The sequence below is a fragment of the Megachile rotundata genome, chromosome 14 (genome assembly GCF_050947335.1).
Source record: "Megachile rotundata isolate GNS110a chromosome 14, iyMegRotu1, whole genome shotgun sequence".
NCBI classification, from domain to species: Eukaryota; Metazoa; Arthropoda; class Insecta; order Hymenoptera; family Megachilidae; genus Megachile; species Megachile rotundata.
The window spans coordinates 9,126,819-9,149,175 of record NC_134996.1 but is presented as its reverse complement, the minus strand read 5'-3'; the positions used below and the strand labels follow the sequence as shown (position 1 = coordinate 9,149,175).

Here is a 22,357-nt window from a genome sequence, read left to right as displayed (position 1 = left end):
TTTTTGCAAAGTAACACTTAGTATTTTTTGAATAAAGGAATTTGTATAATTAGAAATTTAAATTGTATGATATTAATGTTTATGAAAATTTTGTGTAAACAGCTTTCATATTTAAAATTTTCAAATTTTGCAGATTTCTCTTCTGCAACATTTTACCTTATAATTTTACAAAATGATTGCAAGTTTCATTAACAAATAATTCTTCAATTATAATATTAAAGATCAGTGATTCAAAAGTGATTTTGAATCTTGTTTTGATCCTCCATCTTTACTATTACTTTTATGAGAAAAAATGAATCGAAGACCATGAGGATCAGTGAAACCTAACCTACAAAAAATTTGATCACCTAAAATATTGCAAGTTACACCAACAAATCATTCTCCAACAATAACATTAAAGATCAGTGATTCAAAAGTGATGAACTCGTTTTAATGCTCCATCTTTACTATTACTATTACCAAGAAAAATGAATCGAAGACCATGAGGATCAGTAAAACCTAACCTACAAAAAATTCAATCACCTAAATTATTGCAAGTTACACGAACAAATCATTCTCCAGCAATAACATTAAAGATCAGTTATTCAAAAGTGATGGTCTCGTTTTAATCCTCCATCTTTGCTATTACTATTACCAAGAAAAATTAACCCAAGACAATGAGGATTCAGTAAAACCTAACCTACAAAAAATAACCTACGAAGTTTAACCTACACATAAATTATTGCAGCCAATACCAAAAAATAATCATCACCAAGAAAACCGAATCCAAGATCACTAAAACCTACCCTATAAACTTCGATCACCTAAAAATAATAAAACTATCTCAAATGATTAACCTAAATATCCCTATATTTCCCCCCGGTATTCGGGTCACGACCGAATTGCAGCATTTTAAGCAACGCTCAGGTGCAATATCCACGAAGCCAACTAATTTTTGACGAACGGTAAAAGGAAGCAGGGTTAAGCGCAAGTATGTGTATGTTTGTGTGTATGTATAGGTGGATCCATTATTTACGAGAACGACCCTAACGAATGTCGTTGAGGTACGCGACCTCCTTTTCGTAGACAGCGTTGTAGGAGCAGCCTTAAAAGATTCAGCGGCAAGGAGATGAGCTTACCCTGCGGGTTAGGACATTATTGCCGCCGGCAGAGGCGACATATTTGTAGACAAAGCTGATTAACGTCTCTGCAAATGAAAAGCCACTTAGTTTCGTGAAGAGTTTGGGGAAAGGGGAGGTCGATCGAGTGGCTCGATTAAGGTTGTGTTGAAGTTACAAGGTCTCCACGTTACATGGATTATTTGTTAAATTAAATGACAAGTTTATTATAAATTAAATTACAAACATAAATTACATGGTCACGATGTTACATGGATTATTTGTTAAATTAAATGACAAGTTTATTATAAATTAAATTGCAAACATAAATTACATGGTCTCGATGTTACATGAATTATTTGTTAAATTAAATGACAAGATTATTATAAATGAAATTACAAACATAAATTACATGGTCTCGATGTTACATGGATTATTTGTTAAATTAAATGACAAGTTTATTATAAATGAAATTACAAACATAAATTACATGGTCTCGATGTTACATGGATTATTTGTTAAATTAAATGACAAGTTTAGTATAAATTAAATTACAAACATAAATTACATGGTCTCCACGTTACATGGATTATTTGTTAAATTAAATGACAAGATTATTATAAATGAAATTACAAACATAAATTACATGGTCTCCACGTTACATGGATTATTTGTTAAATTAAATGACAAGATTATTATAAATTAAGTTATATATTAACTCGTATTATGAATGAAATGAAGCATATGAATGAATGCTGCCTCTTCGAAGAGTATCATTTTTCTTTTGTCTAAATTTTCTTTCCACACCGAAGCGAGTAGTCAAAGACACTTGGTGTTTTTATCTCTGCTGAATGCCCTATTCTTCCCTATGGCTTGGTCAATGATTGGCAGTCATTCGAAAAAATCTCGATGTTCGGTGTGCAGAATGCAACGGCTTTTATCGGTTCTTTCAAGGAGTCTTCCCTCAATTATATACTTTGATTCCCTTCGTTGGTGTTCTCTTTTCGTACTCTTCTGTTGCTTCGTAATCGCATGACGTCATGGTAAGTAGAGTTCACGCCTGATCAAGATCACGTTTCTCGATCTCAGCACGAGCAGATCTCGATTATTCGAACTATATCTCTTTATACTATTTTCAAGTTTATTGTAAAGGGAACGATTTTGTATTTTTTCTTGGGATTCTTTTATATGATTTTCAACTTGAATTTTCTCCTAATATCAAAATTAACAGAAAATTTTATTTCTTGTCTAAGGGAGTCCTGATGAAAGGACAAATTAAGCTACTCAAATTATTTAAAAGATACTTCAGCAGAAATTTAAAATGAAACCTGTTGACATTGAAAAGAAGAGAGTAACAGAGGTGCCTCTAAAATGACACTGTGATAAAATTGTAAAAATTGTGAAAATTGTAAAAATTGTAAAAATTGTAAAAATTATGAAAATTGTAAAAATTGTAAAAATAGTAAAAATAGTACAAATAATAAAAATAATAAAAATAATAAAAATAGTAAAAATAATAAAGATAGTAAAAATAGTAAAAATAGTAAAAATAATAAAAATACTAAAAATAGCAAAAATAGTAGAAATAGTAGAAATAGTAAAAATAATAAAAATAATAAAAATAGTAAAAATAGTACAAATAATAAATATAATAAAAATAGTAAAAATAGTAAAAATGGTAAAAATAGTAAAAATAATAAAGGTAGTAAAAATACTAAAAATAGCAAAAATAGTAGAAATAGTAGAAATAGTAAAAATAATAAAAATAATAAAAATAGTAAAAATAGTACAAATAATAAATATAATAAAAATAGTAAAAATAGTAAAAATGGTAAAAATAGTAAAAATAATAAAGGTAGTAAAAATACTAAAAATAGCAAAAATAGTAGAAATAGTAAAAATAGTAAAAATAGTAAAAATGGTAAAAATTCTAAAAATTGTAAAAATAGTAAAACTTATAAAAATTGTAAAAATAAGTAAAATCCTTGAATTCACATAAATAATTGATAATATGTGAATTTTCAAAATGGCGATATTTTATTCTGAACACAAGAACTCCATTTTGTTGATGCATCGAGATAAAAAATGTATTATATTTGTCAGTTTAAATATTCATCCCAAAGATCATATTGCACAGATACAGAACATATGAGATTCATAAAATGTACGAAACATCAGTTTTCGGATAAAATATATAAAGTAACAATTGGTAAATCCGTATTTCCTTGGCCTGAATTCTGTGCAGTCTTATAGTGATACTTTTTCTTCTGAGGTTTAGCTTCCTTTCTGGAAAACTGTACTGTCAGGAAAAGACTGATTAAGGTTCATCTTCTCTGACTTCTCGAAAATTCATTTCTGTGCTGAGATAAACAACGTTGGAAAGAATAATTTAATGCAGTGAAGTGTTATCTTGTTTATGTGTTGCTGCAGAAATGAATTTTCAACTGTAACTTGATTGTAACTGGTACACTTGCATTTTTATATCAATTTTTCTGAAGGAATGTTCACTGCGAATTTTTGTAAACATAAATTAAAACGTAAGGGGAATTAATAACGAATGTAATATGAAAAATGAATAAGAATAAGATAGCTGAAGTGGAAATAAAATATATTCGAAATAAGAAAATGGAACATGGAACAAGGAGATAAAGAAATGAAACATAAAATGGTGAAGAAAAGAAGTGGACAAAATAAAAATGAAGAAGTTGAAGATAAAGAGAAAATAATATATAATAAATGAAGTATGAAGAAAATATTAAAAAATGTAAAATAAGAAATATTCAAAATAACAAAATAGAACATGGAACAACGAGAAATGGCTGGTGAATATTTTAGATCAAAGAATGATTGCTTTAGGAACACATGAAGTTTGATATAGTTTGATCACATAAGAGTAACACAAAATGGCGCTTGTGATATGTCAAATTAAAGCTTGAGGCTTCACTAAAATTACTACGTAAAGGTTCTGTCAATAATTTTAATACAAAATGGCTGATCAATAGTTTAAGTAAAACAATGATTGCTTTAGGAACGTGTAAAGTTTGATATAGTTTGATGACATAAAAGTAACATAAAATGGCACTTGTGATATGTCAAATTAAAGCTTGAGGCTTCACTAAAATTACTACGTAAAGGTTCTGTCAATAATTTTAATACAAAATGGCTGATCAATAGTTTAAGTAAAACAATGATTGCTTTAGGAACGTGTAAAGTTTGATATAGTTTGATGACATAAAAGTAACATAAAATGGCACTTGTGATATGTCAAATTAAAGCTTGTAGCTTCACTAAAATTACTACGTAAACGTTTTGTCAATAGTTTTAATACAAAATGGCTGATCAATACTTTAGGTCGAATAATGATTGAGAATGAAATACAAAATGGCAAAGAAAAGCAAAAGTAGAAAAACTAAAAATAAAAAGGTTGAAGATAAAGAGAAAATAACATACAATAAATGAAATGTAAAGAAAATACTAAAAAATAATGCAAATAACAAATATTTAAAATACCAAAAATTAACAAATAGTAAATGTAAAAAATAAGTAAAAAAAAAAATAAAGAAAGAAAAATAAGTAAGAAGTACATGAGATAATATTTAAAGTACCAGTGCATAACCCTGAATAATATTAAAGAGTTGTTAAATAATTTATAGGAACTAGTTAAATCAGAAATATTCATGTAGATAAAATGTTCTGAGATTTTCAGCAGTATGCAAATGTCTCATGTAAATTTAAGATGTAAACCTCTGTTCTTGAGGATTTTCTTCTGCTTTACCAGTATTGCACCGATATCACTTTACACTTTAGAACGATCTTCAAAGACGTCGCGGTTTACAGCTGAAAACCGCAGACCGTATTAATTCCGACTGTGAAAGCCTTGCTAGTCGCAGTATTAACTTCGAGTTTAAGTGCTTCGAGCAAAAACTTTCATTGTTCCAACGAATAAAGCCTTTATCCAGCCATACAGCGTATATTGTCACCTTTGAATTCAATTTTGCCGCGTATTCATTAAAATACCTTCAACAATTATTAAACAGAGGAATGGATAAATTTTTGTTTTGCCAAAACTAGCTCTATTATCTTTGTTGATATATTGTTATGTAAATTTCGTTCAAATTGAAAGTTTTGAAATGTAGAACTTATTGCATTTGTTGTATGCACAATTTGGAGTTTCTTAGTTGATGAAGATGATTGAGGAGGTGGAGTGATACTCGGAAGATAATTGATACAGATAATAATTTTATTAAATCTCAAATTTTCAAATTTGTAGTTTGGTGGATTTATATATTTCTAAATTTCTAAATTTACAATTTTTTAATTTTACAAGTTTACAAGTTTACAAGTTTACAACTTTGCAATTTTACAACTTTTCAACTTTGCAATTTTACAATTTTTCAACTTTGCAATTTTACAACTTTTCAACTTTGCAATTTTACAACTTTACAACTTCACAACCTCACAACTCTACAACTCTACAACTTGGCAATTTTACAATTTTTCAACTTTGCAATTTTACAATTTTTCAACTTTTCAACTTTGCAATTTTACAACTTTACAACTTCACAACTCTACAACTTTGCAATTTTACAACTTTTCAACTTTGCAATTTTACAATTTTACAATTTTACAACTTTACAACTTCACAACTTCACAACTCTACCATTTTGCAATTCTACAACTTTTCAACTTTGCAATTTTACAACTTTACAACTTCACAACTTTACGAACATACAAATCTACAATTACACAACTCTGCAGCTTTGCAACTTTTTAACCTTACAACTCTATAACTCTACAACTCTACAAAGCTATAACTTTACAGTTTCTCATCTTTACAATTCTGCAACTCTCCAACTTTACAACTTTGGAACCCTACAGCTTTACAACTATACAACTCTACAAAGTTACAACGATAGAATCCTGCAACTCTACAACTTCACAACTATATAACTTCACAACTCTACAACTTTACAGCGCCACAACTCCACAACTTTATAACTAGGCTTTACAACTTTACAACGTTATAACAGTGCATCTTTCCAAGTACATAATTTTACAAATGTACAAATTTATAAACATACAAATTCATATATTAAATTTATACAACTAAATTTGAAACATCCAGATTTAAATAATTTAAAATATTTTTAAAGAAATCTTCAAATATCTTATTTTTCTAAATTCGCATCTTTATTCACCATAAAACCTTGATTTCCTGTTTCTTTACGATTCTGACAAATCTAACCTACAAAAATGTACTTCTTCTCTCCATAAAACTTGTACTGACTCTTCCCTTATCATTTTTACCTATAAAGAATTTATTTGCTGTTCCCATAAAACCTCTACTGTAATCATTTATCCGATTTAATTTTTCACATAGTTTCAATGTAATTATGAGCAAAATACGTTTCCCAAAGCAAATTCAAACGAATGTATAAAAGTTCATTCTTGATCAAAAGTTCGAATAATCGAGGTTGAAGAAAAGAACACTAGTGTCTTCGCAACAATCTTGCCAATCCGTATGTATGGTACTTTTACGATAAAATAACATGTTTTTCTACGATAATATTTTCACTTGCTCGTTTGTTTTTCTACAATTATGGTACAGAATTTTATTCGGCACTCGATCGTGCCGCCGTTAAGAGCCGTTGATAAAATGCACTTTGTTCGATCAATCGATTCGTTTCATTCGGTGCTCGTACGTAAGTGGCCGTATCTCCATGCGAGCACCGCAATCCCCATAGAATCGATAAATCATTCGATTTTGCACTCGATCCCACTAGACACGGGTAAATCTATTTTAATGCAGCCAGTAATCCGCGTTGAAAACTGCTTGAAATGCGAGAACACGTACTGCTGTGTACAGGGTGGACCAGTAGTTATCGACACCTCGGTTGTGCTCGAAACAATAATTATGGTCTCTAACGCGTCAAATATTGGGTCATATCCGCCACTGAGGATAGCGTATATTCGTCATTAATTCTGGAGCACGGAATTTAGCCCACGGAATTAAATTTTTTTTTTTTGGAACTGATTAATATACTGGGTGTCGTGGAATTAGTAGGGGATGATTTTATAGGGCTAAAAAATGCCTTCGTTTATGGATTTTATATTAGGTTCGTTTTCGAGAAAATTATATTCGACAATTTGGTAAAGTTTTCATTAGAAAAATTCCATTTTTTCACTAAAAAAATTAGGTTTCAAGTTTTTGGTTAATTTAATGATTAGTGGAATTAATGATAGTATTAATACTTATGATATGTCATTCTGTGACGTTGTTGACTGACGTACGTATAATGAATCTAGCAGAAAGTATGACAAACACGTAAATTCTATGAAGGACATAACATACACGGTGTCTCACAACTAATGCAGGTACCTGAAAGGGAGGGTAACATGCCTGAAATGAAAGGTATTTGATTCTGAACAAGATTTCCCTTTGTAAAAATCGGATGTGAAGTTTCGTTTTTGAATTATTAAGGAAAAACATGGAACAATCGGAGCGCGAGGACTACGCATGCACAGATGCAAGAGCGACAGGTTCGAGCTAGCGGCTGAATGATAAATGCAATGTATAGTATATTCAACGCTTAGTGAGTGCAACGCGTACGAAATCAATGCGCGGTGAATGTAACGCGTGGTAAATACAAGGCGCGGCAAGTACTATGCGTGGTAGGTGCAGCACGTGGTAAACAACGCGTGATAAATTCAATGCGTGGTAAATAAAACGCGTGGTAAATATAATGCGTGGTCAATACAACGCGTGGTAGGTGCAGCACGTGGTAAGCAACGCGTGGTAAATTCAATGCGTGGTAAATGCAACGCGTGGTAAATACAATGCGTGGTAAAGAACGCGTGGTAAATACAATGCGTGGTAAATACAACGCGTGGTAAATATAACGCTTGGTAGGTGCAGCACGTGGTAAGCAACGCGCGGTAAGTGCAGCACGTGGTAAATACAACGCGTGGTAAGTGCAGTACGTGGTAAAGAACGCGTGGTAAATACAGTGCGTGGTAAATACAACGCGTGGTAAGTACTACGCGCTCAGCCGCTAGCTCGAAACTGTCTCGCGTCTGCGCATGCGTAATCCGCGCTCTGATTGGTCCGTGTTTTTCCTTAATAATTCAAAAACGAAGCTTTAAGTCCCATTTTTGCAAAGGGAAATCTTATTCAGAATCACGCCAGCTACCTCCCATTTCAGGGACACTAGTTGCGGGACAATAGTAGTAGACCCTGTATACAATAATAGTAGACACAATAATTTTATCGATATTAAATTTACATATTATTTTCACTGTTGTTCATTTTCGTTCAAATGGACAGAACGATACAAATTACACAAATCTTTGCTCACGTTTGGAAAATAGCAGCTAATTTAATGGGAAAACAGGAAACGAATCCTTTCTAGACTTCCGGTTGCTAATACTTTTCGGAATGGATGTTTTGAAACTACCGAAACCGTGCATCGTCATTTAGCTTTCCAAGCTCGAAACTAATTTGGCCGATCGATCAATAAGAACAGCGCAATTGTCGGGGAGAAAAGTATCCCTGAAAATAGAACGGAGAAGTTTGTATCTTGGAAAAGTTGTATCTTCTTGAATCCGCGAACTTCTCTGCTTACCGGATTTTCAAGAAGGGCCAAGTTACTTCCCTCGCAATTTTGCGAGAAACCTTCTCGTATTTCTGTATTAACGTGTTGACTGCTGCGTACCATATGCCCTGTTATTGATCTATGAATTTTGTTCGAAAAGAGAGATAAAATACTCGTTGTTGCAAAAAACGGTGAAATAAAAAATTAATAAACACGCAGTAGTTTTTAGAAAGTAAAACTTGGAAAATATACGTTTCTTTTAAGCGAAAATACTTTTATAAAGTTTACGTTTGTTACTTTATAAATGTTTTTATTTAGTGTTTTATAGAAACGTTCATTTATTGGTTATAAAGGTGTTCATTTATCAAATGTATTATTTTTTAAGTGCATACTGCAATTTCATGAACATCGAATATTTATATTTAATTTTTTTAGTAATATTGTTAAACAAGCTTTGTATTAAAAATTAGGTCAATCCCTAAAGTAGTTACTCTTACTATGGCAGTCATCATGTCAATACTAAACATTTGACTTATATCACGAACAAGAATGTCAATTAAATAACGAGGTAATGACAACAAATTTGAAACTGCTGCTTCTGAACTTCTTCCTCGTTCATGCAGAAAATATTGACGACCGTAATTGGCTCCTCTCCGAGTTTATTACAATTTAAAAATGTACCTTTTGGAACCTGTTTATTTTTAAAACGTCGAGTTGTAAAACTGGGAATTATTGGATAACATGTCTCGTTTATTGAAATTCGTTTTTATAACCTTCCTACGTATTTATTACATATACTGTAGCAGGTGATTAATCTTTCAGTTAATTGGAACGTGACGATATTGAACCATAGAAATACGTAGCGGAAATGAAAATTTATTTTCGGCTTCATCGCGTGGAGTTTTCGATGTTAAAGAGATAGGAGATGTGAGACATCATTTGTATGGAAAAAATATAGAAAAGAAAAATTGGTAGAAAAATTTCGGTAATCATAATCGTTAATTTCTATTAATGAAAAGAGGAAGGATTACTCCTTTTACACGACAAAAAAATACGTTTTCAAATACACCTGAACAGAAAGAGTAGGTACATAATAATTAGGTACAGCAAAAATTACAGTACATTATTATTATATTCTATAACATTATAGAGTTGCATAAAAACATTATAGTATTCTACAATATTATAATATTTCATAACAACGTTATAGTATTCTACAATTTTATAATACTCCATAATAACATTATACTATTCTATAACATTATAATATTCTTATAACTCTATAATGTCTCATAACATCATAATATTATACAGGGTGTTTCACAACTAGTGTTGGTCCCTGAAATGGGAGGTAGCTGACGTGATTCTGAATAAGATTTCCCTTTGCAGAAATGGGGTTTGAAGCTTCGTTTTTGAATTATTAAGGAAAAACACCGGACCAATCAGAGCGGGGGGATTACGCATGCGCAGACGCGAGAACAGCTTCGAGCTAGCGGCTGAGCGCGTAGCACTTACCACGCGTTGTATTTACCACGCACTGTATTTACCACGCGTTCTTTACCACGTTCTGCACTTACCACGCGTTGTATTTACCACGTGCTGCACTTACCACGCGTTGCTTACCACGTGCTGCACCTACCTAGCGTTATATTCACCACGCGTTGTATTTACCACGCATTGTATTTACCACGCGTTCTTTACCACGCATTGTATTTACCACGCGTTGTATTTACCACGCATTGAATTTACCACACGTTGCTTACCACGTGCTGCATCTACCACGCGTTGTATTGACCACGCATTATATTTACCACGCGTTGTATTTACCACGCATTGAATTTATCACGCGTTGCTTACCACGTGCTGCACCTACCACGCATAGTACTTGCCACGCCTTGTATTTACCACGCGTTACATTCACCATGCATTGATTTCTTACGCGTTGCACTCACCAAGCGTTGAATATACTATACATTGCATTTACTCAGCCGCTAGCTCGAACCAGTCCCTCTCGCATCTGTGCATGCGCAATCCTCGCGCTCTGATTGGTCCGTGTTTTTCCTTAATAATTCAAAAACGGAGCTTCAAACCCCATTTCGCAAAAGGAAATATTGTTCAGAATCAGGTAACCCTCATTTCAGGCATGTTAGCTACCGCTCCTTTCAAGGGCACTAGTTGTGAGACACCCTGTATTACAACATTATAATTTTCTGTAATATTATAATATCTTGTAACAACGTTATAATATTCTATGATATTATAATATCCTATAACAACATTATAATGTTCTATAATATTATAATATCTCATAACATAATCCTAAACACAACACAGTAGTACATGATAAACATTCTAAACAGTCTAAACAGTCCATCTGGCAACCAGAACAATTTCGCGATTCCACTAAATTACTTCCCCATCTAATTAAAGAAAATAGCCAGTTGAAACAGTATAATTAAAGCTAACTGTCATAATCAATTAAAGCAACCCCTCGTTATATCTGACGTAACCCCTATTTAATGTCGACGCGTGGAAAGAGCATCGGTACACGACAAATTTTGATAACTTGAAATTTGGTTTGAATGAATACAGAATGTTACACGACCGAGTATCGGCAGTGTCTGAGCCCAAAGGGGCAGCTCTACTTGAAGGCCGACAGCGAGGGTAAGCCTGACCTAGCCTTTAATCATCACTTCCGCAGGAGCCTTGTTTCATCATGCCATATGTGTCACATACACACACGCACACACACCGATACACTTTCATGTCATTCTATACTGTGCTACATCTTAACCCGATCCGAGTGCCCCGTTCACGTTACTGTACTCTAGAAGCTGCCACTGCTTGCTTGCTTGCTTTTTACGCGTCCAACATTTCGGCCAGCAGCTGGAAACTCGTTGAACGCGTACACCGAAAGATTTTCACTGATTGTGAGAGCACTTTGATGTTTTGTCGAGTTCAAACTTGAAGAAATGACCCACTGGCGAGATTCGACTCGAACAGTTCCCCTTTTCTTATCGTTTAAAAAGTTCATAACTTTGAGGATAAGTACCGGGCAAAATGGAGGTCAAATTCTTTGTAAATACGGGTGGATTATTATTTTATTGTTTATACGTACGCTCACTTGGAATATTTTGATATGGAGTTTGTAAGATGAGAAAGTCGTATTAGCTTAATTAAGGAAAGCTGTAGGGAGACTTTCAGAGGGAAATGGAGGAGTTCTGCAGTGAGTTTCTTCGACGCATTTAACGTCTTAGAAGATTTAAATGATAGCCTTAACGAAGGGTGTTTTAATTTGTTCATCTTTTTTTTAAGGAAGTGTGCTGTGTTTTATAGATGTGATGTCATGTAAGATTTAATTCAGGTAAAAATTTACGTATCAGCAAAATTATACAATTTTAAACTTGAAATTTAGTGAATTTAAAAATCTCAAAATTAAAAAAAGTTGAGTCTAAAACTTTTAGCATCTGTAATAAAAAATTTGAATATTTTAATATTTCAGAATTTTAAAACTTGATCTAATTAGCCTCTCAAAAATGCAGGAGTATTTTCCCCAGGAAAGCTACCATAGTATGATACGTACTCCATATTTATCGATTTTTCAGTATGTAAATGAAAATAGGACAAGGACACTTAAAAAGTGTTCTATCAATTTCGAGGTTCGTAATTCTCCCTTTTTTTTTTTTGCGGAACAATTGTTTACCACTTTCCCTCCATTTTGCTGGTACACCCTTCAAGTTCTCGATCTTTTGAAACACCTTGTACAGAACAAACAAATATGGATCAGAAATTTTCTGTGCGAAGCTTCGTCTTTGAGAAAAATTGTAGTATATTTGCTTAACGTTGCAGAGAATATTAATTATTTATAGCATTAGGAGCGTAAAGCGTACGGCTGTCAACCTATGAGTTGGCGCGTTAGAGTGATGGGTTTAAGTGAGCAATTGGTCAGAACAAAAAAATGGACTCCTTTCATGTATTTTCGTATATTGGCTTGAATCACGCATCTTTTAGGCCAATGTCTCGATAGTAATATAGTGCAAATTTAGCATTTGTTATTGTCAATATTATTCTTAATTTTCAATAATTTAATTGTCAAGTTTAATTGTTATTCTCAATATTATTCTTTTACTTTGAGTCACGTGTCAACTCATGGTTTGACGTAGTATAGTTTGCAGTACTATATTTCATAGAAAACAGAATATCGCAGTCTAGTGTAGTTCTTAATAAATTTTTATAAATGACTTCTATACGAAATTTCTTATTTCTCGTTACATGCAAGGTGTCTCTTAAATCGTGTACCTAAATTTTCACTGTTATTAAAAATAGATTTAAATAACCGCCTATATAATTTAAGAAGCTTCTTTACCTTTGATAACATTCTGAAATTGTGTAAATACTTATAATTTATTTACAAGCTTAATAAAAGTGAAAATAACGTAAGTGCTTGATATAAGTGACACTCTGTATGTAAACGTTCTTTCATTAAAAAAAATAATTGTCTAAATATGTTACATTGTATATAAAACTTGAGTTGAAATGAATATATTGACTAAAACGTACAAGAATTGGACGAATTCCAAATCTCCTTGAGATCGAAGCTTTGTACCAAACATCTTCCATCTTCTCCATTTATTTCTTACGAGATACTTGTATTCAATGGTCAATTTATATGTTACCATGCACACCATTTGTCAGTGTTATCGATTCTATTCATATTGCTGTACCACCCCATCTTTGACGAAGTAGCTACATATTTCAGTGTTAATTAGCTCGTAACCGAAGGAAAAAGAAAATATGGTTCCACAGGAACGAAGAAGTCTATACATTATTCAGCGATTCAGTTATAATTTCATTTTCACGTACACTCGTTGCGAGGATTTCCTTTGGAAAATGATAATTGTGGAGAACGAATCTTTCATTTGATTCCTTTTATGGATTAAACTTTTTTATTTATATTTGAAAATTTTAATATTTGTAACTTTGAAAATTTGTCGATTCGAAAATAGGAAAATTTGTGTTTTTCAAGTTTTCGAGTTCTCGAGTTTTCAAGTTTTCAGGTTTTCAAGTTTTCGAGTATTCAGGTTTTCAAGTTTTCAGGTTTTCAGGTTTTCAAGTTTTCAAGTTTTCAAGTTTTCAAGTTTTTAAGTTTTCGAGTTTTCAAGTTTTCGAAATTTCGAGTTTTCAAGATTTCTAGTTTTGGAGTTTTTAAGTTTTCAAGTTTTCAAGTTTTCTAGTTTTGGAGTTTTTCAGTTTTCAAGTTTTCAAGTTTTCCAGTTTTCAAGTTTTCAGGTTTTCTAGTTTTTGAGTTTTCAAGTTTTCAAGTTTTCAAATTTTCAATTCTTCAATTCTTCAATTTTTCAGTTTTTCAAGTTTTCAAGTATCTAACTAGTTAAGTTGTTAAATTTTCTAGACTTCAATTTTTCAAGTTTTCAGGTATTCAAGTATTATATCCAGTTTTCAAGCATTCAAGTATTATATCAATTTTTCAAGTATTCAAGTATTGTATCAAGTTTTCAAGTATTCAAGTATTATATCAGGTTTTCAAGTATTCAAGTATTGTATCAAGTTTTCAAGTATTCAAGTATTATATCAGGTTTTCAAGTTATCAAATTTCAAGTCGATATCTAAACTTGAAAACCCTCGACTCGAAAGTATCCAAAACCTATCAAATGTTAGCCTTTCTCAACAATTTCTTTAAGGAAGTCCCGCGTCCGTACAATACATCAGCCACATCTCATAAAGCCCGAAACCCATCGTCGATAACGATTACAAACTAAATTGTCCGTACACAACCGAAAAGCAGCCAAACCCACGCTATCCAAACCGGAGCGTCTCTTTTATCTTCGGCAACGTCAGGTTGAAAATTTCATTGACCAAACACGTCGACGAGGTTAACTGACTCGATTGTCCGTTAGCGGCCCACTGTGCGGCAAAGGAACGTTCGTATAAAATCTATGTCCAGCGATTTAGCGATTCGGTGCCTTGACCCGTGCTAACTCGATTCTTTTCGATACAATGACACAAACACAGGTCTGTCTTCCTCTACGAATAACGGCGACGACGATAAGGTTCTCATCTTATCGTCGATTACAGATGCTGCACACATTGCCCCGTCGATATAACGATCCCTGTCCTATTTGTCTGTGTTCTTTCGATAGGGCTGACGTCTCCGAGCTGCAATTTCCCTTTTGAGGACCTGACCGACGCCGAGGATTCGCTAGTGAGCGATACGGAGGACAATATCGGTACCCGTATGTCTGCCACATCCGCATATCAACGAGAATCGGGGGTAGACACGAGAAAAAAACCCTTTTTTTTCCCTCCGAAAATCGTTAGCCGTCTTTCTAGCCGGATAGCGAACCAGTGGCATTTACTGTACCTCTATACGTCACACCGATAGCTAAAGGTTTTACCACACGTTTTATTGACAGTTCCATCGACACGTATTTTCGTTTGCCTTCTAACTATCCTGCCGATCGAATCGATCGAAACGTGCAAATGATACTACCGATGTCGTTCTACCCCCGTGTCGTTCAACTGTGTCAGCTTCAGAAACAACACGTAGTGTCTGCGTAGACACTTGACCTACGTGCGGTAGTTTGTTCCTGTAACTTCGTTATGCGGCATCGCCTAGTGACAGATACACGTTGTGTCGAGTTGCCTAATCGAGAACAAAACAGACACCCTTTTCGTTCCAGTTTTTCATTCTTTTACTTAAGTTTCGTGTTATTTGCTGTTCAGACCCTTCGTCGAATTTTTGTAGCGAATGTCGTGTTGCTTCTTCGTTTTAGGGCCGAAGGGTTTATTGCCACGGGTGCTTTGGTGACGAAGCCGAATTTACACTTTTGATGTTTGGTGTACTTTAGGTCATTTGGGTTTTGAAATGATGAATTGAGTATTTCTTTGAATTCTGCGCATTCTTTGTTCATTCAATATTCTTATTTTATTAGGTATATGATGGTAGTCAGTCACGATGATGTATGAAGTGGAGTTTGTAATTAACAGTGAATTTATTCATGTGATGAGTGGACATATTTGTGTGGTGAAGTATAGCTATGAATGTAGTTATTCATGTGGTCAATGAATATGTCTATTCACTACATGAATAATGACATTCATAGGTATATTTCACTACACAAATATGTAGTGAATAGACATATTCATTCACCACATCAATAAGTGTGAATAGACATGAATATGTGGCGAATAGACATGTTTATTGACCACATCAATAAGTACATTCATATGTATACTTAACTATACAAGAATGTCCACTCATCATATGAATAAATTCATTGACATATTCATTCACCACATGAATAGTACATTCATGGGTATACTTCATTCTGAAGGTGAATAAATATATTCATACATATGTGCCTATTCATAAAATGAATGAATGTATTTACTCATTCATGTGATGTATTGTGACATAGTATTTCTACACATTACGGTATACACATACTTATTCATATGGAGATGTTCTTGTTCACATAATGAGTGAATATGTGTATGTACTTATTTGGAGAATGGATATACTTATTCAGTAATGAGTCAATATGTCTGTTTACTCATGTGGTGAATGAATGTATTTATTCATGTAACGAGTCAATATGTCTACTTACTCATGTGGTGAATGGCTATACTTGTTCATGTAAGAAAGGAATATGTTTACCTAGTCATCTGATAAATGAATATATCTACCTATTCTTGTGATGAGTGAATATATTCATATAGTAAATAAATATACTTCTTTCTACAGTGAGTACTCACATGGTATACTCACATGGTGAACAAGTATACTTGTTCATACTTATTCAATATATTTGTTCATTCGCTTCAATCCCTTACTCAATTCATCAGTAGAGGTTAGCTCCACATCGTTCATTAGTTATTTTGAATAATACAAATAGAAATCATATTTTTGTTTAAATAAATGAACCCAGATGATCACCAAAAATGAAGAAGTGTAAATTTGGTGTGATGTACATAATACATAATAATTTTATTAATGTTTCATTTTATTATATCTTTAAACAAGGTAAATATATTAAAATCTAATGAATCTGTTTCTCTACGTTCACTGGTGAACTTATTAATGATTTTTGAAGAAACAAACTGATCAAATTAATAATAAAAATTAGATAAAATTATCAAATAATAAATTAATGACTTTGTAAATGTTATTTCGTAAATTTTGTAAAAATGAATGTTCGTGATTATGAAATTATTTCGTAATTCAACAAACATCAACTTCTGTCAATTTTGTTTAAACGAAGTCCATCTCTGATCAATATTTATGTATCTTAATTTTGCACAGTACGATAAATAATAATAAAGTACTTTTACTATGAAAAGATTTACATTTAAACATTTTCGCAAATGCTTGTCACTAATACGCTGTCGCTGCAAGGGACACATTTTGCCGCAGAGGTAACATCTGCTATTTTACCAAAATAATAACATAAAATGGCTGTAAAAAAATGAAACGAAAAATGTTTGGCCGAGATAGCCTTTAAAATAAATTGTTCTGTTCCACTTTATGCTTTTTTTTGTTATTATTATAATTCCATCAGTGCGTAATATTTATTGAAAATATTAAAATTGTAATTGCAAAATTCAATTATTATTTTTATTTTTTATTCGTGGATTTATGTTATGGATATCGAAAGAAGCTTTGCGAAAATCGTTTTTGTTTTAAACTGAACGTTTTTTAATTTTAGTATATGAAGCTTGTAAATTTCTAAAATTTTGTATGTTTCAATAAATTTTACATTTTTATTTTTGGTAATTGTTAATTTCTAGGTTGTTAAATTTATATATTTTTTTATTTTGAAGTTGGAGATTTATAGATTTTAAAGGTTACAAATTTTGAAACTTCTGAATAGTCAAATTCCAAAATTCTCAAATTCCAAAATTCTCAAATTCCAAAATTCTCAAATTCCATAATTCTTAAATTCCATAATTCTCAAATTCCAAAATTCTCAAATTCCAAAATTCTCGAATTCCAAAATTCTCAAATTCCAAAATTCTCAAATTCCAAAATTCTCAAATTCCATAACTCTCAAATTTCAAAATTCTCAAATTCCATAACTTTCAAATTCCAATATTCTCAAATTCCAAAATTCTTAAATTCCATAACTCTCAAATTCCAATATTCTCAAATACCATAACTCTCAAATTCCATAATTCTCAAATTCCAAAATTCTCAAATTTCAATACTCCCAAATTCCAAAATTCTCAAATTCCATAATTCTCAAATTCCATAATTCTCAAATTCCATAATTCTCAAATTCCATAATTCTCAAATTCCATAATTCTCAAATTTCAAAATTCTCAAATTCCATACCTCTGAAATTTCATAATTCTCAAATTCCAAAATTCGCAAACTCCTAAATTCTAAAATATCTAGATGCCTAAATCCCTAAATTCCAAAGTCCCTAAATTTCTAAGTCCTCAAAATCCTAAATTCCAGAAACTCTAAATCCCTAAATCTCTAAAATTCCAAAACCTCTAAATCCTCAAAACCCCAAAATCCTGAAACCCCAAAACCCCAAAACTCCTAAATCCTTAAATTCCTAAAATCCCCAAAATCCCCAAAATCCCCAAAATCCCCAAATCCCCCAAATCATTTATTAAACATTTACCAAAACAATAAATATCTAAAATCCCCATAAAAATCTCAACACTATTTAAATTTGATCAGTTTGTTATCTAAAACCCTGAACTATCGCCACCCGTATGATCGATATCAGTCCACTTTGAAGAACAAAAACACAATGCGGATGTAATTACCATGAAACATTTGTAGGAAACAATTGTCACCCTCTGTGCGTAACAAACCCTTCAATGTTTTCCTTGTTTGGTCTGATTGCGTTCGAAAGTTGCCCGATTGTTGGGCTTGTTTGTGTCGTCATTGTTCGTAGCGGTAGACTAGCCTGTCTCTATGTGTCTGCCTATCTGTATGCCTTTGTGTTTGTCTTATCATTTCTTATCTGTGACGGATTGTCGTACCTTACATCACAATAACCCCAAAAATCTTCCAAAAATATATCGTACGTGCGAAAACGCATAATTTTACACGCAGGTACAAAACACCGCTAGTGTATGTTTATTTTATATACGGTGTTATGGCCTCTTTGTTAAACTCTCCTGTAAATTGACACTGTGTCCACTACGCAGCCTTTAGCCGAATTTTCAATTTAATATAACGCGATGTTTACTCATTTTAAATTGTTTATTATTGTCGCGCAACGCCTGCAGGAAGCGACTGATTAATATTGGTGCTTTGTGAATAACGGATGAAAATTCAGTAGTGGAAATTATTTTTGGAGGTGTATTGGTGCAGATTTTAGAGTAACTTTGGTAATGTGGATTTTGGTAAACAGGCATGATCATGGTTGAAGAGTTTTTAGAGTTTCTGGTTTGGTAAGTGGGAGATCTTTCTGTTCTACAGGGTGATTCATTTTTTGGGTTACGGAGAACTCTGGGTGTTCTGGGAAATTTATTTTCAAATTTTGTTATTGAGTGATTCATTTTCTAACTTTTCAATTTTTATAGTTTTCAAGTTTTTTAAATTTCCAAATTTGCAGATTAAATCTCATGTTTTGGAATATCAATATTTCAAAATTTTTATGGATCAAATTTTCAAATTTGCAAATTGTCAATGTTTCGAATTATTAAATAGACAAATCTTTAAATTTTCTAATTTTAATATTTTCCATTTTCCACGTATGTGAATTTCCATATTCCCTAATTTATTATTGTTCAAATTGTCAAATTTCTGCAGCCCCAAATTTTCAAATTTAGAAATTTCAAACTTCACAAATTTTCAAACTTAAAAATTGCAAGCTTCGCAAATTCTCAAACTTAAAAATTGCAAGCTTCTCAAATACTCAAACTTAAATATTGCAAGCTTCCCAAATACTCAAACTTAAAAATTGCAAGCTTCCCAAATTCTCAAACTTAAAAATTGCAAGCTTCCCAAATTCTCAAACTTAGAAATTGCAAGCTTCGCAAATTCTCAAACTTAAAAATTGCAAGCTTCTCAAATACTCAAACTTAAATATTGCAGGCTTCCGAAATTCTCAAACTTAAAAATTGCAAGCTTTCCAAATTCTCAAACTTAGAAATTGCAAGCTTTCCAAATTCTCAAACTTAAGAATTGCAAGCTTCGCAAATTCTCAAACTTAAAAATTGCAAGCTTCTCAAATACTCAAACTTAAATATTGCAGGCTTCCGAAATTCTCAAACTTAAAAATTGCAAGCTTTCCAAATTCTCAAACTTAGAAATTGCAAGCTTTCCAAATTCTCAAACTTAAGAATTGCAAGCTTCCCAAATTCTCAAACTTAAAAATTGCAAGCTTCGCAAATTCTCAAACTTAAAAATTGCAAGCTTCTCAAATACTCAAACTTAAATATTGCAGGCTTCCGAAATTCTCAAACTTAAAAATTGCAAGCTTTCCAAATTCTCAAACTTAGAAATTGCAAGCTTTCCAAATTCTCAAACTTAAGAATTGCAAGCTTCCCAAATTCTCAAACTTAAAAATTGCAAGCTTCGCAAATTCTCAAACTTAAAAATTGCAATCTTCTCAAATACTCAAACTTAAATATTGCAGGCTTCCGAAATTCTCAAACTTAAAAATTGCAAGCTTTCCAAATTCTCAAACTTAGAAATTGCAAGCTTTCCAAATTCTCAAACTTAAGAATTGCAAGCTTCCCAAATTCTCAAGCTTAAAAATTGCAAGCTTCCCAAATTCTCAAGCTTAAAAATTGCAAGCTTCCCAAATTCTCAAGCTTAAAAATTGCAAGCTTCCCAAATTCTCAAGCTTAAAAATTTCAAGCTTCCCAAATTCTCAAACTTAAAAATTGCAAGCTTCTCAAATACTCAAACTTAAAAATTGCAAGTTTCCCAAATTCTCAAGCTTAAAAATTGCAAGCTTCCCAAATTCTCAAACTTAAAAATTGCAAGCTTCCCAAATTCTCAAACTTGAAAATTCCAAACTTTCCAAATTCTCAAATTAGAAAATCTCAAGCTTCCCAAATACTCAAATTTAAAAATTGCAAGCTTCTCAAATTCTCAAGCTTAAAAATTGCAAGCTTCCCAAATTCTCAAACTTGAAAATTCCAAACTTTCCAAATTCTCAACTTGAAAATTCTCAAACTTTCCAAATTCTCAAATTAGAAAATCTCAAGCTTCCCAAATTCTCAAATTTAGTAATTTCCAATTTCCCAAATTCTCAAATTTAAAAATCCCAAACTTCCCTAATTCTCAAGTTTAAAAATCTCAAACTTCCCAAATTCTCAAATTAAAAAATTTCACTCTTCCCAAATTCTCAAATTTGGAAATCTCAACCCTCCCGAATTCTCAAATTTTAAAATTTTAACCTTCCTAAGTACTTAAATAATCAAAAATCTCAAAATTTCATCCATAAATTCCAAATTTTCCAACTCTGTCAATTTTTACATTCACTAAATGGCTTCCATGATTTACATCTACATAACCTCACAATGCAAAACTTCACCTAGTAAAACAGCAAGTATATATTAAACAGAGATACTTGGTCATGCCTGTAAAAAAATGTAACACCACTAAAAGTAAAATTTACAACCTACTAAACTCACCAAACTGAGCTGTTCCTTATCATTATTATCTGTACAAGTTGAGTAATTTCCATAATTTTTAATTTACACAATAACTCTCAAAAGTGTTAGTAATGTATTTAAAAAGTGTTCCCTGTTAAATAAATTTTTTACAGTTTTATCTATTTTAGTTAAATGTCACCAATATAAAATTGCACCAGTGTTTGATACTAAAATAAAATGTTTCAAATATTTCACGATGCAAATTCGTATAAAAACGAAATTATTTACCATACATTTTATAACAAAGCACTATTTTCCTCTCGACACCGTGCATGTGCATCGCACATTTTTATCCAATGTTTACTGTTGATTATATGTGTGAATTTTATATAACGGAGCCCATTTTTCGTGAGAAATCAAGCTCTGTATTTTCCTTTCCATTTTGTCGTACATCATTTTCTTTTCGCCACTTGCTAGCGGAAAATTCATACGTCGCACGATCTATTTTTCTTACACGTTTCTCATATTTTATGCAATACGTATCTCATAGTACATGTATATGATAATTTCGACCTAAATTCATGCATTTTGAGGTTTATAAGCTCTGAACACCAGGAATTTGGTCCCTCTTACGCAATGAAAGCTTTCGCTATTAAATATGTTATATTCAAAAATATTTGTGAGCAACATTAAAATCTTTCGTTGATAAATTCAATTTTTAATAAGCGTATTTATGGCCCTTTTTATATTTCACATAACTTGAATACTTTGTTATGTGCGAACCTAACCTATAATACGACTGACGCTCCCATTTGTTGCATTGTGTGTTCCTAGAACAGAGTTCTAATTACCTCCTTTTTTGGTGAAATTCCAAAAATTTTACTTTGGGAGTAGAAACAAACTTTTGGGTTTCATCATTTTTTCATTTTACAACTTTCATGGATTTTGTTTCATTTTTAAATTAAAAATTTTTTTTTGTGTTAGTTAATTGGAATTGATTGTTATAGTTCGTGTTATATGATATTTGTTATATCATTTTGTATTTTTACTTTTGTAATGATATTTAGTTTTTGGTATGATATT

The 22,357-nt window shown here is 32.0% G+C and overlaps 1 protein-coding gene across 8 annotated transcripts in view; it reads left to right on the top strand.

The window, feature by feature from the left end:
• CASK (peripheral plasma membrane protein CASK) overlaps positions 1–22,357 on the top strand; it is a 404,924-nt gene that overhangs the window by 46,419 nt on the left and 336,148 nt on the right. For 7 of the 8 annotated variants that reach the window (XM_076539690.1, XM_076539684.1, XM_076539685.1 and 4 more), the window contains exon 6: positions 11,282–11,353. The exons of the other annotated variant lie outside the window; for it this stretch is intronic. In XM_076539690.1, coding sequence (XP_076395805.1) covers positions 11,282–11,353 — 72 coding nt within the window. The remainder of the gene's footprint in view (positions 1–11,281; positions 11,354–22,357) is intronic. 8 annotated transcript variants of the gene reach the window in all.